At 39.5% G+C, this 18,041-nt stretch overlaps 1 protein-coding gene across 1 annotated transcript; it reads right to left on the reverse strand.

The window, feature by feature from the left end:
- Nucleotides 1-7,815: 7,815 nt before the first annotated feature.
- LOC148880813 (protein HAIKU1-like) lies at nt 7,816-12,610 on the reverse strand. The gene is made up of 2 exons (XM_088962860.1): nt 10,823-12,610; nt 7,816-8,242 (listed from the first exon to the last, which is right to left on the reverse strand). The coding sequence occupies exon 1, from the start codon at nt 12,039-12,041 to the stop codon at nt 11,133-11,135; it is 909 nt and encodes a 302-aa protein (XP_088818986.1). The 5' UTR covers nt 12,042-12,610; the 3' UTR covers nt 7,816-8,242; nt 10,823-11,132.
- Nucleotides 12,611-18,041: the final 5,431 nt, after the last annotated feature.

The following is an 18,041-nucleotide window of genomic DNA, read 5'->3' on the forward strand; positions in this document are numbered from 1 at the left end:
TTCTCTTTTCTTCTTCTTCTACTTCTTCTTCTTCTGTATTTGCTACAATTTTCCTTCTGCGCTGGACGTTGATCGGATGTCGCTTGAGAGTCCTGGTGGTCGGGAAGAAAATCAGCTTGTCTTCGTCGGCCGGAGCCCAGCCGCAATTATTCGTTTAACGATTAATTAGTTAATCTTTGAAAACCCAGAATCAGAAACGCAGAAAATTTTCTTTTTTCTTTTCCTGGTGCATGTATAAATCATACCTAAAGCGGGTGACGAGGTGGTGGAGGAAGACTGAGATCTCGACTCGAGTAAGCTCATACCCAGGACAAAGACGTGGGCCTCCGCCGAATGGCGTAAACAGATTCCTTGTCGATGTTGCTGCTCCTCCCCCCCCCCCCCCCCCCCCGTATTAGTCTGTTTCAATTATACTTTTTACGTTACAACGTTTCTCTCATTATTTCATTGAAATAAATAAATGAATAAATTCAACAGAGAAGGAGAGTGGTGGGGGACCCGTTGCCATCTTAGGGATTAAAGGTTCAAGCGTCTTTATAGTGGTTTTCGTCCAGATGCACAGCCCGAAATGATGCAAAAACTTTCCAACCCTTTGGTATAGTGTAGAGTGCTTGAGGTTAGTTTTGAGGTTCAACTGAGAAGACAATGAACAGTATAAAAAGGGTAGTAAGGGCATTTAAAAAATTTTAAACGTTCAAATGAGAATCTTTTTCAAAATTAATGAATAGAATTCTAAGAGGGGTATTTGTGGCAAAAAAAAGTATAGGGGGACTTTGTCACTGACAAGGGGGTTTTTGTAATTTATTTTCTTTATCTTTCTTTTTTGGGTAAAATATAAAAACCTCCCATGGGTTTTCTGATAATCATAAAAATCTCCCTTTGACATAATCGGTGTATTGAAGTTCCAAAAATGCCTTTATTATCATTAGGGCATCATTATACATAATCCAAAATTCCAACTTTGCCCTTCCATACTTCACTCGGCATGACACCTTCACTTTGTCCAAATATGAAAACACATCTCTACTGGCAATGGCCTTAACATATCATTTATCTACTCCACAAATTCGAGATCCCACTGGAATTGGAGCACTCAAAGAAGGCATTAGTGATGAGGGCAGATTTGGCCCTCCAGTGAAATTGTGACACGTGGCATCTCGTGACAACTAGGAAAACACCCAGCCAACAAACTTACGAAGTTGGTGACCCACCCGGGCACCAGTCTGGCCGGCCTGGCGTGACCTGCGCGCGGCCTGTGCGACCTGCGCGCGGCACACGCGACCTGTGCGGTGCGCGCGCGCGGTCTGCGCGAACTGTGCGCGGCCTAGCGCGCGGCCTGCGCGACCTGGCCAACCTGGACCAGCCTAGCGTATGATCTGGCCAAGGTGCTCACCGACGAACCTGGCCTAGACACTGACCCGCCGACTGACACAGGCGCCAGCTTGACGACCTGATCTAGACACTGACTCGCCGACTGACACAGGCGCTGACCTGACGACCTGGCCTAGACACTAACCCGCCGACTGACGCAGGCACCCCTCTGACAACCCGGCCCAGGCGCCGACCTGGCCGCCTGACACAAGCGTCGGCCTAACGAACTCGAGGAGTTCACCACCATACCCCGATTCTGACAGGATGCGAGGAGTCTTACCGTTTGGAGGCTTTTCGCCCACCTAACCTGCGAGGACTCCGGTATATAAAGACCTCACCCCCCAAAGGGGAGAGGGATGAAAAAAAGGGAAGTAACCCTGCTCTCTAGCTCTCTCATATTATCTTCAAAGCTCTCTACAATAAGAGTGCTAACTTAAGCATCGGAGAGCCCCACTGGGAAAATACCCCCGGGACCTCTGATTCAGTTCTCGCAGGTCCTTCAGCTCCCGCCGCCTACGAAGAGGAGGAAAAGATGGAGTTCTCGGAGGTCCCTCAGCTCCCGCCACCTACAAGGAGGAGGAAAAGATGGAGTTCTCGGAGGTCCCTCAACTCCTGCCACCTACAAAGAGGAGGAAAAGATTCAGTTCTCGCAGGTCTCTCAGCTCCCGCCACCTACAAAGAGGAGGAAAAGATGAAGTTCTCGCAGGTCCCTCATCTCCCATAGCCTACAAAGGAAAGAAGACCACCTCATGCTAAGGACAGTCGGATTGCACCGCACCAGGGAGCTCCAACATTCTCTAAGGCATCGGCCGCCTAGTAGGGAGTTCGCCACCAGGCAGTTCGCCACCAGGCAGTTCGCCCCCAGGCAGTTCGCCACCAGGCAGTTCGCCACCAGGCAGTTCGCCCCCAGGCAGTTCGCCACCAGGTAGTTCGCCACCAGGCAATTCGCCACCAGGGAGTTCGCCACCAGGCAGTTCGCCACCAAGCAGTTCGCCACCAGGGAGTTCGCCTCCAGGCAGTTCGCCCCCAGGCAGTTCGCCACCAAGTAGTTCACCACCAGGCAGTTCGCCCCCAGGCAGTTCGCCACCAGGGAGTTCGCCACCAGGGAGTTCACCACCAGGGAGCTCACCACCGGGCAATTCGCCACCAAACAGTTCGTCACCAAGCAGTTCTCCCCTAGGGAGTTCGCCATCAAGTAGCTCGTCACTAAGGCACGCCACCACCGGGTCAAATAACAAGGTACTTCGCCAAAAAAATTTTACATCACAAAACATTGGTACGTGGCCGAAAACGGTTACATCAATTAGCATTCATTTCTCTTTCAAATCTCTATATGTAAATCCAGACCCACAAACAACTCGGTTATGATAGTCTTGGTCGATGACTGGTTGACAAAATAGAGTGCATGCATAAGAAGAACATTTGTCTTTGGCATCAAATCAAAGCTATGCTCACTCTGCCATTCTATCATACATGTTGTGTGCTAATAGTGGTAATCAACCCAGAATCCTTCCTAATACATCTCTCCACTCTCTAGGCCCTAGCAACATCTTATGCTAGTTGACAATATTCCTTAGCAGTCATCCCTAGCATCAACATCAAGAGCAATTGATTCGTGTCTGAAGCAAATGGGGTTCTTGCCTGAAAGGGATTTTTCAGAGCTGGATGAGCTTGGACATTAACCCACTGATCTCAAAAGCTAAGATGCCAACATGGATATATTACACATTTTGTTGATTGTTGTAGACTTGTAGTTGTCCAAATCAGTCTGTCTCCAGAGACATGGATTTGAAGGTTGAAGAAGTGGTATTATTGCTTTTGTTAGGAAGAATGAGAAAGGCATGGAGAAGACAAGGAGAAGAAAATGATTGAATAATAGAATTGTAGAGAAAGAGAAATTTCAAATGCTAGTCTTTACTGCTATACTTCAAATATGAAATTTGCTGCTTCTCCGATGGCTGAACTTTGGCTACGATGAGGTTTCAGGGAAAGTGAAGAGTAAGTGCATAGGACCATTTGACCGGATATTCCTTGGTTTAGGGTAATTTAGGAAATGAACACTACTAAATGGAATTTTTTAAGGATAAAATTGGTATTTAAAAAAATCAATTCTCCTTTTCCGTTGAGAAAGATAACAAAGGGGCGGTATTTATACATTTTCTTAAAATGTTAGGATTTTTTTTTTGTTAAAATAAAAAATACAAAGGAGATTTTTATGATTGTCAGAAAACTTATGAAAAGTTTTTATATTTTACCCTTTTTTTCTTAAGAAAAGGAAAGAAAAAGACATCTTGGCAGAAACAGGCAGGCAAGCACTCCGGCACTCCCAATCACAAGGGGGGAGTGCAGTTTAGCATCACACATGAGCTTCTAGACATGCAGTATACAGTGACTTTATAGGAAAATACTGCACACAACTTTTTAATCCGAACCTCCCCTGCCTAAGCCACCCTTGTTCGACATTATGAATATTTTGGGTTTGGTTGGGCCTTGGGCGGTAGTAAAGTAGTAGTACAATGAGGGTTTCTCACTTCTCAGGGGATCTGAGCAACTACGAACAAGGTCTTTGCCGGGGAGAGAGAGAGAGAGAGAGAGAGTCATAGACAACTCTTTGCCTATTTATACTTTCTCTGTTAGCCTCCAAGAACTGCTATCACCAAAGACCGGTTGCTGGTTATAGCTCTCTTTCATGCAACGTTTTAAAAATCGATATGGAAATAGAACTGTTATGGCCATTGGTTTCTCGGTCGATGGTCCGACAATCCAGTTTGAATAAATGGCCTGTTTTGATAAATAAATTAAAAAATAAATAAATAAAATGATAAAAAATCGTTAAACGGGATGATGGTTTAACCATTTTAATCAACAAATTGTTAACTTTTTTAACAGTTTTTAACCAAATATCGGATTTGGGGTAAAACAGAACCGATTGCTTGAACAATTCCCAGGCCAAATGGTCCAACCGTCCGGGCCAACGGTGGTTCGAAAACCTTACTTTCATGAGTGCATTAAATTGAAAACAATGCGGCAATGCCCCATCTAACAGTTCGAACATAGACATTTTCTTTAATGTAATCTCAGGTTTAGGAATTATGAGAGGTGGCTGTACTGTGCTTGCATCCAATTGAGTGAGCTCCGCATCCAACTGAGTAATAAATTAATAATAAAACCATGAACTTCACTTGAAAGTTAGTAAAATTGCCTAAGGGTAAGAAGGCTATTGAGAGTGCAAGTGGGTGTATAGAAAGAAAGAAGCTTCATTTACAAGCAAACTAGTTAGATACAAGACAAGGTTAGTAGCGAAAGGATATGCATCAAAGGAAGGAATGGACTTCAATGAATTTTTTCTCCTATAGTGAAGCAATGTTCCATTAGAATCACATTAGCAATGGTAACTATGTGGTATATAGAGTTAGAATAACTTGATGTGAAGATAGCTTTCATCCATGGGAGTTTAGAAGAGGAGATTTACATGGTGCAACCTAATGGGTTTGTCGAAAAACGCAAGGATCAATTAGTTTGCAAGTTGAATAAGTCGCTCTATGGCCTTAAGCAAGCGCCAAAGCAATGGTACAAGTGCTTTTACACTTTTATGACTTCACATGGCTACATAAAAAATAAGTATGAGAGTTGTGTTTATTTTTGTTTCCTTCATAATGACTCCATTATACTATTAATGCTTTATGTTGACGACATGCTTATTGCCTATAAGAGTTTGCATGATATTGCTAAGTTAAACTAGTTATTGAGCATGAAATTTGAGATGAAAGATTTAGGTGGAGCAAAGAAAATCTTGGGTATGGAAATTCAAAGAGACAAGCACAATGAAAAGTTGTGGTTGACTCAAAAAGGGTGTATTGAGAGGGTGTTGGCCAAATTCAATATGAAAGAGGCTAAGGCAATGAGCACACCACTAGTTCAGCACTTTAGACTATTTGTTCAGCATTGTCCAAAGACAAAAGAAGAATGTGAAGGCATGATACATAAACCCTATGCCAATGCAGTTGGATGTCTTATGTATGATATGGTATACACCAGACCAGACTTGTCTGAGGTAGTTAGTGTTGTGAGCAGAATTATGGCTAATTCAGTGAAAAAGCATTGGAATTGTGTAAAGTGGATTCTGCACTACTTGAACAGTACCAAAGATACAGGTTTACTGTTTCTAAATGGTTTGAAAAGAAACAAAGTGGTTGGGCATGTAGATTCAGATTTTACGAATGACCTTGACAGAAGAAAATCTACTATGAGATATATTTTCACTCTTGGTCATGGTCCTATTAGTTGGAGATTTACATTACAAGATATGTTGGCTTTGTCTACTATAAAAGCAAAGTACATGGCAGCAGTAGAGGCAAGCAAGGAAGCTGTATGGTTGATAGGATTGGTTCAAGAGCTTGGAATGTAAATCTAACTAGTATGGTTGATAGGATTGATTCAATGTGACAGTCAAAGTGCTATATGTCTTGCAAAGGATCCGGTATAGCACACAAGGACTAAGTACATAAATGTGCAGTATCACAAGCTTAGAGATTTTGTAACAGATGGTGACATTCAGACAAGGTTCAAAATATTGATACGTTCGATATACCCCCATTTTGTTTTACTTTTTTTATTTTTTTCTAAAACCGATTCAAGGGGCAATTTAGGTCTCCTCCACCCCCTAAACCGATCAGACCCCCAATACACCCATCATAAGAGTGTATCGAAGGGGTCCAAAAACGATACATATCAACCGATACAAACTAATATGTATCGATATTTTTAACCTTGCATTTAATTGGAAAATATTTCTTCCTAAATGAACATAACAAACATGATGACCAAGCCATTGCCAAGGGAGAGGTTCAAACATTGCCTAAATCTTTCAAACATACAACGGTACCAAGTTGTGAAGGCCCCAAGAAGAGGGGGCTATATTCTAGAGAGAGAAATGAAGCAAGTCGAAGAAGAGAGTTGAAATTTTTTTTTTTTAGCAAAGGTAGAAAATGTTGGAATCGACTAAAAAATATTGGAATCAAATCCCAAAAAAATTCAGTTGTTCGGTCCCATTTTGTTATCTTTATATGGTGTTTTATACCCCATTGAATCAGGGACGAATCAAGGGTCGAGATTAGTTCATGGTTACAGATTTTTTTTGTAATAAGAAGACTTTTTTTTTGGATATTTATTATTTTCTTTTCAATGGCGACATTATCATGAAGAGCGTGTGGCTATCTTATATCTTCTTCAACAATTAAATGAATCTCTCTCGTGTGTTCTTTTCCTGTGGATGTACGAGGATTTTCTCCGAACCACGTAAAACCTTGCTTCTTCTCTATTTGTTTAATTTCTTTTTTATTTACTTTGGCATTATTTTGTGTTCTCCATTTTTCTTAACGGATTGATTCCGGATACGTGATCCGATACTCCCGCGCCAACAGATCCATCATATTGTCACTGGAGAATCCCATGAATAATTCAGTCTATGGAAATTACAAAAGGCAATAAATGATATTTTGCAGATGCACATACCAATACCATGGTGGAGGAAAACAAACCTTTCCAGAAAGTTGGCACTAATGTAGGAAAATAAAATTCCTTATAATTTAAGCCATTTTTGGAACAAGGTTGATATTTTCACTTTGTTTCCGGCAACATTTATGTGATTTTCAACTTTTCAGGTCTGCTTTCCAATTTAAACAAAGCACCAAGAAAATTATGAGTATGATTCACTTTCTATTAAATATCATTTTTTCAAGATAATACTCCATTCACCCATATTCTACGTGAAACCAAGGGCAGACTTAATTTCATGTCATAAATACACTTCCATAACTTTCGTAACTAAAACCTTTCCAAAATCTTATCAAAAGGGAGAAAAACATTTCAACACAACATTCCAAGTATGTAAAATAGCATAACCCTTTAATCTAACATGAACTAAAGTTATATGAAATATACATGTATAACAGATGAAAAGATCAATAAATTAAAACTGTCCAGGACAAAGTAAAGCTTGGGTTTAACTGGGTATTCATGCATAAGGGGGAAGCACCTATAGTCTAACCTCTCTCTCTCTCTACCTCTCTCTCTCTCTCTCTTTCAAGTGGCTGCTCGTAGACTTGAACCCAAGATTTTACCCTTACACCAAGCAATGGCCCTTAATATAGTTAATGGAACAATTAATCAAAACCAGAGGAGTCAGTAGCACTTGGTATATATTTTAATGAAATTAGCAAATCCTTGGAAATATGCTGCTCGTAGGGAACTGAACTCCGCGCAGATGGCATAGCTATATCTGTAAGGAATCCTTTCAAGACTATGTTAGAAGAGATCTATCCATATGGTGTATTTTGCATCCTCACGTGAACATTTTGCTTTTTAAGATATAAATACCATTTCTCTTTCTTAACAAAGAAAAAAATGATAGATCAACTAAGGCCAACAAGTTGCGAATGTAAATGATGCAGTTGAAAATCTCTCGACGTATATCAATTATCAAAATTAAATTCCTATACTCGTCACTTACAGCCCCTCCCCCACATTGACAGACTTGGTAACTTTTTTCTTTTTCTATTGGTAAAAACAGACTTGGCAACTTAACATCATATTTCCAGAGCACCAGAAGCCAATATCCTAAAAACTAGGAAGTAAAATTTATATTTCATATAATAATCTACATGGACGAGAAGGCTCCTTGAAAGGGAAGCCTAATGCACAAGGCTACTGCCAATGTGGGGTCCGGGGTGGGAGGGGGATAGATATCTGCATCTTTACTCCAGCACATACGTGACTGTTTCCAAGATTTGAACCCTGGTCACCCAGGTCACAATGAAGAAACCCAACCATTGCGCCAAGGCCCATCCTCCCCATGAGAAGGCTCAGGTGCCTAAAAAATAAAGCACCATCAGAAACCCAGAAATTTCAGTTTTAGGCCATACTCACAAGGATAGTGCAAAACATATTTAACCAAAATTCCTGTTGAAATGAATTTACATTGCAATCTTCATGTAGTCCAAAGCATCCACAAAATGTTTAACTTGTAGCAAGTCCCCTTGAAAACAATTATGTTTGCACAAGTTTCTTTTCTATGTTCCATTTTATTCAATCTAAATAGCAAATGCTAGTGTTTTAGATAAAATGCAAACACAACAACTTTTTTTTTTTTTTGGGGGGGGGGGGGGGGGGGGGGGGGAGGGGGGGTGCGGGGAATAGGTAAACACAGATAGAGTACAACAAGCCCCCAAGGAGAACACCTTCGATGAGCACAACCAACAACAGAACTACAAAGTACAAACTACAGCTCCCACAGACTCCCAGACCTCAAACCAAATACATTTCCCCTTTGCAGCCGAAACCAGACTACAGGATGTGGAGGCTAGGTATTGCTTTTTCCACCTACAGCCTTCTTTTGGTGCTTGCCCACCAACAACCAAATACATTTCCCACTAAAAAGGTTTGGTCCTCAAAGATTCCTCCCAGGTGAATTTGTTCATGTTGGAGGCAGCATGCAGCAACACAAATACACATAACATGCTAAAGCAATTGATAAAAATAAAAAATAAACTAAAGCAAAGAATGAAGGTGTACAAGCACTTTCCTGCATCAGGTCTATAATTTTTCCTTATTGAGGAATCAATAAGCCACTTAAATATACATATTTTTCTCATAACATATAGAAATTATTCTTGGATTTGATGTGTTTGATTGGACCCAAGGAGACATGAGAATTATTTATTGGGGGTAGTTCATGCTGAAGTGGTGGCAGCCATGAAAGAAATTATATAAAAAAAATCTTAAAATAAGTGCACTCCTCTGTGATCCATGCATAAGAAAGTCTTATCTATATAACTTATTTGGTGGTAGTCGAAAAAGAAGTCCAATGTTTTAACTTTTAACAAAGATAGAATTTGCTTGAATTTCCTGGAAATCCCACAGGTTTGTTATGAAACTTTCAAGTAGAAGTTGCTTGAGGATAGCTCTTTCAGTGAATCATAGCCCTTGATAATAGGTGTTTTTATTTCAGACAGGGTAATAAAGCATAATTTGGTTTGCAGGGTCTCATGAGAGAGGTCAATTTCACCAAAAGTGATTACAGTTTTATTTGCCAGCTTCACTACTAATTGAAGGGGATTCAACCAGTAGCATTGGATGGAGGCAAAGGGTTTGAGGAAGTATACTAGATGCTATGTGAGTGAAATAAGGCAATTAGGGTTTGTGGTAGTGTGACTTGAGATGGATACCAAGGGAGAGCAGATGATTTTAAGCAAAAACCAGGGTTAAAAAGGATTGGATATATGGAGAAGCCCCATTTTGTACAATCTTTTATCATTATCTCATCACAGTGGCTCTGATTAGTTGGTCGTTTTAACATGGAAGTGATGTTTGAAGCAGTGTTTTAAAAGGCATGGGAGGCGTACGCCTGGAGATGTGTTTCCAGGCGAGGCGCCCCCAGAACGGCCTGAGGCGCAGGCTAGAGGCATTGGCACCTCTGAGGCATACGCCTCAGGTGCAAGAGGCGTACGCCTCATGTGCCTCATGGACCTCATATAAAAGGACGAAAAAGAAAAGAAAAAAGAAAAAAGGAAAGGGAAAAGAAGAATAGATAAGGGCAAAGAAAGTGGGCTGGGGGCTGGCTTACGCCTTTCAACTAGTGTTATTCATCTTCATTCTTTTTAATATAAAAGATTTTTATTAAAAATAAAGAAAAATGATACCCTCCTTCCTTTTCTTCCTCTTGCCCTTCCTCCTCATCCACCTCCTCTTAAGGAGGCTTACACCTCCTTGTGTTGGGGAGGCTTACGCCTTTCACTACCTAGAGGCTTACTACTTCTAGGTAGTGGAATGCCTTGCGCCACGCTTCTGCATTTTAAAACATTGGTTTGAAGAGGGAATGATTGGTTATATTTAAGCTCTTAGTTAATGCTCAAAGTTTTTTCACATCCTCAAGTTTCCTGTATGATTTCACATGTTTCGAAAGCATATTATTCCACTGACAGATAAGAAAACCAGTTAGCTCAATAGCATATGTTTTATGCAAGAAAAATGCAAACCATTTCCGGCTTCCAGAAGCTCATATGCTGAAAACATACCATAGAGGTGACCATATCTCCAATTCTACACTAGGTTGTCAGCTTTATACGAGGTACAATGTAACTTTACAAGTTACAACTGCCAAACAATTTTTAGTATTAAGCAAGTATTGTTCACCCATTCGCAGCAGCTAATAGACAGTAGACAAAAACTGCTATGAATCACAAGGCATTGCATTCTGAGTTGAAAGTTGAAACAATTTAGCCCTTCATCAAGCAAAAGAATAGTACAAGAATGTAAGATCAAAAGATAAACTCCTTCGTCATATTGGACAAATAACTGTAAGTTTCCAAACTAAAAAGAACTAATTAATAGCACTACAAGAATTCATCTACCAGAGATTCTACAGAGTAAATCTAAGCATCTGTGATCCTACCTCCTTTCTGTTACAGTTCTATCCAATAGGGTTGAATCTCCACATCAGCACAGCTAAAATAACATTTCCACAAAACAGAACAGATTGTAACTGCTACAGGGCCCAGACTCAAACAAGCAATAAAAAGGGAAGAAACAAAAAAAGAAACAGAAGCAAGGGATAGAAATTTCTCAAGATCCTTGCACTAGTATACGTTACAGCACAGCTCCAATCTACTAGGAGCTGAGTCAACAATATTCAGAAGAACGACAGTGAATGAGATTAGGCATGTTACTTTTTCACTAGCTGACAGACATGTGTTCATGGAAGACTATAGATTCCTCCATCTAGGACTTGAAATAGGGAAGAATCCCGAGGGAGAAGGTGGGAAAAAACCCGGGGAAAGTGGGGGTTGTGGCCCAGGACCCAAAATCCCTGATTGAGCAAGTGGTGAGAAAGAGAAGTTGGGTGAGATAGGGTAATGAAACCCAGGGTAAGGCAAAGGATAGGGGGAGCGAGGGGACAAAAGATTCAAGAATGAGCTTGGGGATGGCAAGGGAAATGGAGAAGTTGGAGAAGGCAAAAGGGCAGGACCATTTGCCCGTGGCGAAGGGAACGCAGGTGGCGGAGGGGTAGGAAGTAAGCCTGATGAGAATGCCTGAGCTTGACCTTGTGCTTGAACCGGAGCTTGAGTTTGAGGTTGGGGCGCAGCACGAGGTTGGACTGGGCTTTGTCTTGGACCCGAATCAATGATAGAATTCTGAAGGTACCGCATGTAAGCCGAGATTGGAGACTCCGCCGTGTTGGACCAAATCGAGTCGCCAGGAGTAAACGGTGGTGGTGTCGGCATAGGTAAGGGCGATGCCAACGGTTGACCAAGCTGACCGGGTCTGACAAAATTGTTGTTGAAAGGGGGAGGAGGAGCCGGTGCAGGAGGAGGGATCTGGGGTCGGTTAATTGGCGTCAATGGAGGTGGACGGATCTTCTGCAAACGCATACTCGGGGGTTTTGGCGGATTCTGTGGGGGGCGAGGCAAAGGGTCTTGAGAGGGTGAACCCGTCAACTGCTGAACAATACTCCGGAAATCATTCTTGCTGATATTGTAAACCTGTGGCTGAGGTTGTTGCTTAGGGTTTGCAAAATTCGGTTGGTGCATAGGGCTCTTCTTAATGTTCTTCCCCAGCTTGTTCACCCCCAGATGTTCAGTATGCCTACTCTTGGAAAAATTTGAGTTATCCATCTCCACAACAATCCAATCGCCAGTACCACTCAATCCTTCTCCCCAACACACAATACTCAAACTTTTGGGCACTAAATGGAAACCAAGCTCAAACCATTCAAAGGCCTCCAATCAAACCGTCAAAGTTCACAAACCCAAAGTTCAAACAACGAAAGTCTTACTAGAAAACCAACTAAACCAGGAGGTTTTCAAATCCAGGCAGACAACAAAGTCAATCTCCAAAAAAGAGATCATTCCAGGCAGAAATCATACCGTATTCTCTGTTGCGTCTCCTCCAAACCCTAAACCAGATTACCTCTCAAATTTGTCAAAACCCGAAGCCCAAATCCATAAATGATCCGCCAGAATTCATTGTCAGGTTCTTCTCCGCCGGAATATAAAAAAAAAAAGTAGAAAATTCAAAATAGATCCGAGCAAATCCGACGAACCTCGAAGATCTTTTCTACGACGAAACCGACCACGAAATCCCCGGAAGAGAAGAAAAAGAAAATAGGAACGAAAACAAAACCCTAGAATTTTCTCTCGTTTCACACAACGAAGAACTATCGAAGTAAAAAAGGAGTAAACGCGGGGAAGGAGACATCCCGTCTTGACTTTGTGCCAGTGTGACCTGCTGAACGGGTTAGAGATGGACACGAGCAGGTCTCAGAAGCCCTAGCTTCAGCAGCAGACAAGTGTTTGCGTAGACAGCTGTCCACCTCAGCTCTTAGTCAGACAGGCTCGATAGTTAGGTGATGAGTGCCGCCGATTTGCGAAGGTCTTACGTTTCATTTCCCGGTCTCCATCGGCTTACGATAGTTACGGTGTCGAAATCCTCTACATGAACCGAACAATACTGTGGTCTGTGCCAATCATGATACGCCACGTAATCCCAGCTAGGAATACAGAGCTTGACCTCCATATGTTTCGTGATCACGAGATGAACAATAAAAGATAGAATGCCATGGCTATTGGTTACGGCCCAGTGAATCTGCTTAATTCAAAAAATAGTCTAATTGTTTAGTTTAATGAAATTAGTTAGTTTTGTAATAAATTAATTATTAATTACTTATCGGCTATCAAAAAATTTATTAATTACTTATCAACGAAATAATTATTAATTAGATAGAGAGAGTGAAATATAAAGAATTATAGACAAGGAATAGACAACCGCGGCGGAAATCCTGAGGAAAACGACAAAAAACAAAAGTGTATTTAGTGGGTTCCACTTGACTATGAATGCCCAATGGGTTGCGGGCACGTGGCTGCCGTGGTGAAATGTGACACTAGTATTTACGATTCGTCTACGAGTCAGTCGTCCCAAGATCGAGATCGCATCTGCGCCCCACAAATGCATCATATGCATATCTCAGTATGCTTTGGAAACATCTTTGAAAATTATCAGTGGAAGTCTGGAAGATGTTCCGAATAGACAGTTGGGATATGCTTTGGGGCGTTAGTGAGGCGCAGATGTGAATTGCCAAGACCATACTCACACCGTACTGAATCCGAATTCTTCGCCTACATGGCGTGGCAAAACTGATTACGGTAAGATGATACTGTTTGCCTAACAAATTGACGTCGTAAGACGTGCACCTTTCTTCATTCCACCCTCTTACGAACTCCTCTACAGCTTTACTCGTAATAGCTGAGTCATCATGATTCATGCATGATACACGACACCGGATCTGCTCCTCACTCAAGGCGCTTCATTCGCACGTTACATGCACATCGTACCATACATTGTAAACATCTTCGTACTTATAACTTATTATTCTATGAGATACATTCAATGCAACGGTGGGTGTGCATGTGAGGTGCCCCTGTGTGAGGAGCAGATCCCCTTCTATGATACACACTGAACACGTAGATGCTTCACATAGAGGGCATTCTTTTCTGGATTTGGAGAGGGAGAGAAGTTGGTCAATGAGATTTTGATTCCCATTGATCAAGAATCTCATGTTCATTTTTCAGATTAGTGTGGTGATTATGGAAAGTTCATTAGTGATACCTAGGAAAGTGATATCCATCTCTTAGGTGGATAAATAATTTTCCCACATAGGGGGAAAGTTGCCAACACTTCAATAGGACAAAAATGCCCCTTTTAATAATGAATTTCTCTGTCTAAAATGATCATAGTCTTATTTCCCTGAGAAATAAAAGAACATGGGTAAATGCACTTATCTAGGTAAGTGTTTTCCAAGAAAAATTTACCCAGGTAATTGCATTTATCCAAGTAACTTACCGAAAAGCGAACAAGGCCATAAAGTCATTAAACCTACAAAGGGTTCAAACTGACATCGAAAATTTTGGATTAGGTCAAGGAAAAGGCATTGGTCAAACGGATCCAACTAGTTATAATCAGATCAAGTTAGATATGAAAAGGCGATCTATTTATTAATTGGATCAAATCCAATCCAATCTGAACACTATTTTTGGCTTCCCCAATATATTCATCTTCGAGTTTGAATCACTTGCACATTTTTCCTACACTTTTACATTTAGCAATCAATCTGTGGCATAGTATGTCTTCCTACACAGTCATGATACATGATGTAAGCAAATGAATCTAGCAAAAGGGCTTCTTCTAATACATGATTTGCTTCCACTCTAGCACTCAAGAGGGTGCTTGAGACCACGCATTTGGTGCCACATCAGAAAAAAAAAAGGGTAAATAAATCACGTCTTGGTGGTTTGTTTCTTAAAAAAAATAAATAAAGATGTTCTTGCAATAATTAACTTGGGGATCCGGGAAAGGAAGGGTTTCTTAAAATGTCGAATTGAAGTTTCTTGAATCGCTAAGGTGATGTGGCATATTAAAATTTGAAAAAGCTGACTTCTTTCTGAGATGTCATACAACTGTCACTATAAAAATATTATAATAATATGCCAAATGACTTTAAACACCCCATCACTCTACATCGCGATTTTTTTTGTGTTTTACAGAAAAACAGGTGAAATGAAACACCTATGAATCAGGGCCCATTTGTGAAACAGAACACTTGTAAAATGCTTTGATGCCAAATGTCCCCCAAATTGTACAGTTTGCAAATTCATGTTGGGTTGCATTTGGATATAAGTTTCACGATTTGTTCTTAATCGCTCCCCCCCCCAAAAAAAAAAAAATAAATAAATAAAAGCAGAAAACCTCATTTCAGCATTTTAAGTCTTAAGGTTGTGTTTGGGAAGAGTGCAAATAGAATGTTAATGCAAATATATAGAGTGCATTTTGATCCATACAAATGCAAAGTTGGTTTAGTTTTGTATTGATAAATTTACTTTCTTACCAAATGAGTTTTAGTTGTAATGGATGCAAACACAAATCCGGATGTTAAAATATACCTTTTTATCATTGATCACTTTGAGTGCAAATGTTTACATTTTTTTCGATGTAAAATTACCTCTCATTCTGGGTGTAAATATGCCTTGAAAATTGTGTTTTCTGTCATTGCCAATGTATAAATGCATTATTGCCAAACACTAGTAAAAGTAAACCAAAGTATAAATTTGCACTGAATCAACATTTGCATTCTTCCCAAACACAACCTAAAAGTATTTTGGGTTTAGATTATCATATTTTTAAAAGTAGTTCTAATCAAACTTTTTTTTTGGTTTCCTAGGGAACCAATAAGTGTTATGATCTCACAAAATGATGAGTCCCTAAATAGGCTTCGGTTCCACAAACAGAGCTCTACCAAGATTTGTTGCAGCAATGACAATTGCCACGAGCTCTAGCATCAGAAATGGAGTCGTTGGTTACATAAGGAAGAAAGACAACAAACTCAACTCTGATTTAGGGTTTGTTTGGGAAGCATCGGGCTTGGCTTGGCTTAGTTACTTTTGAGAATAAGACTAATGAAGAAATAATGCCGGGAAAGGATGCATTCATCCTTCATTGAATTGAAGGAGAATAGGATTCGTTTACCAACTATCTTATTCACTGGTTTGTTTGTAGGGAGAAGACCAATGTGGTTCATTTCCCATGTGATATTGATTATATATGGAGTGATATTGGTCACTAGAGAGAGGATCCCACTTCCTTTCAAATCGAGCTAGGGATAAAGTATTGGGATCAGGTTAAACCCCAAAATTTTAAGATGGAATTCAATTTTTATAAAATAATGCTCACACAATACTCACAACCACTTGTAGCTATGCATTGGGAATATCTTTCCATAATAAAAATATACAAGTACGAAGATATTCTCAATACATAGTTGTAAGTGGCTGTGAGGACAGTGTGGACACCGTTTTATGAGGACTAAATACAAGTCCAAAATTTATGAGTTCAAACAAAAAATCTAGATTCTAGGATCAAGTTTAGAAATTTTTGGGTTGACACTAAAGCATTAGGCCCAAGCCAAATAAAAAAAATCGAACTAAACACTAAATTTAGAAACAAATTTGAAAATTTCTAGTCAGGGCCAGGCTGGGCTACAAATGATTTTACATCATGGAGATCTTGAGCAAATATGACATTTTCTACACCAACAACCAGCCAATCAATTAAAAAATACAATGTTCAGTGTGTTTTATAAAACAAGTTTTTAGGGTTTTAGAAAGAAAGGTTATTTACTCATACACTCTTAATAGTTTTATGTATTTACTAAATAACTTAACCTATAATGTTTGTATTACTAAAACACCTCTATAATGTGCAACCTCTTAACTTAATTAACCTCTCATCAAGAGACACATGACCAAATAACCTATTTAAATGAGTAGTAAATGTGAATGGGCATTGGCTAAAGGTTTTTATTCTAAACATACCCCTATAAACTTTCATATAAAATATATCAACGCTTTTTCATATAAAAAACATCATTACTACTCCTATCTAATAAAAATAGCAATAAGTGGTTGCAAACTGTAGGGTGTCATAGCAACACACAAGCTATAAGATAAGCTTTAGTAAATACATGAAACCATATGGCCATGCTTGTTCTTACCCAGTCATGAGAGGAGATAAACTCGACCAAATGGATTTTTAAAGTTAATTTTAGGGTTTAGGGGTTTAAGGTTTAAAATTTAGGGTGGCATTCGAACACTTTTGTTTATTAATTTATAATATATGAATAATATATATACATATATAATATACATAAATATATAGAAATATATGTATATCGGTTGGTTTGGTAAAACAAAACCGAACTGGTACCTTCGGTTTTTTAAAAATACCAATCCAGAATTTTCAATTTGGTATCATTGGTTTGGTTCGATTTTTCTTGCTCACCCCTATATTTGACACAACACATGAACATGACTCGAATGTTATAAGAAATTAATGGATTTGGGTTTATCTTAATTGTGTCAGTGTAAAAATCATGTAGACTTATTTAACACCATTAATAAATGTGTCAATTTTGAGTTGACTCACTTAACTCAAAATAACCTATTTATTACTTGAAGTTGTATCTGATCATCTATGCATATTTTTGAATGAAATGTTATTATAGTAGGTAATGATGACATTGAATGATTTTTATGAATTTGTTTAGATAATAGATGAATGAATGTTTAATTTATTATTTAAATATATTAATTATTTAGTAGGTGTTTTGCATCGTGGTTGTTTCTAGTGAGGTGTTTTCTAGAGAAAATACAATGCAACACCTTATTAGAAACAACCACAAAATGTCTATTTTGTTATTGGGCATTGCTTGTTGCCATGTAGAAAAGCATGCAATGTTTTCACCTATATTCTATTTGGTTCAAAATGTTTTTTTAATGGTGTTTTTGATACAATGTATGTAATGCACAATGAACCAGTATAAGTGGATAAATATTCTATGAACAACATTCGCCTATCTTCTCCTCTTTAGTGTGCAGTTATTCTCCTCCAATGCTATTACTGCAGATGGTGATGTTAATAGTAGTGAAAAAAAAAAGAAAAAAGCAAACAAAAAATGAAACAAGGAGGATTAAAGAAGGGGGAGCTGCATATTTGAATCAAAGATACAGTGCATCATGATGCACTAAATAATATTTTTCTCCTACCAAGTTAACATATACATAGGA

The sequence above is a fragment of the Nelumbo lutea genome, chromosome 1 (genome assembly GCF_056320005.1).
Source record: "Nelumbo lutea isolate HS-2025 chromosome 1, American lotus-T2T, whole genome shotgun sequence".
Taxonomy (NCBI): Eukaryota; Viridiplantae; Streptophyta; class Magnoliopsida; order Proteales; family Nelumbonaceae; genus Nelumbo; species Nelumbo lutea.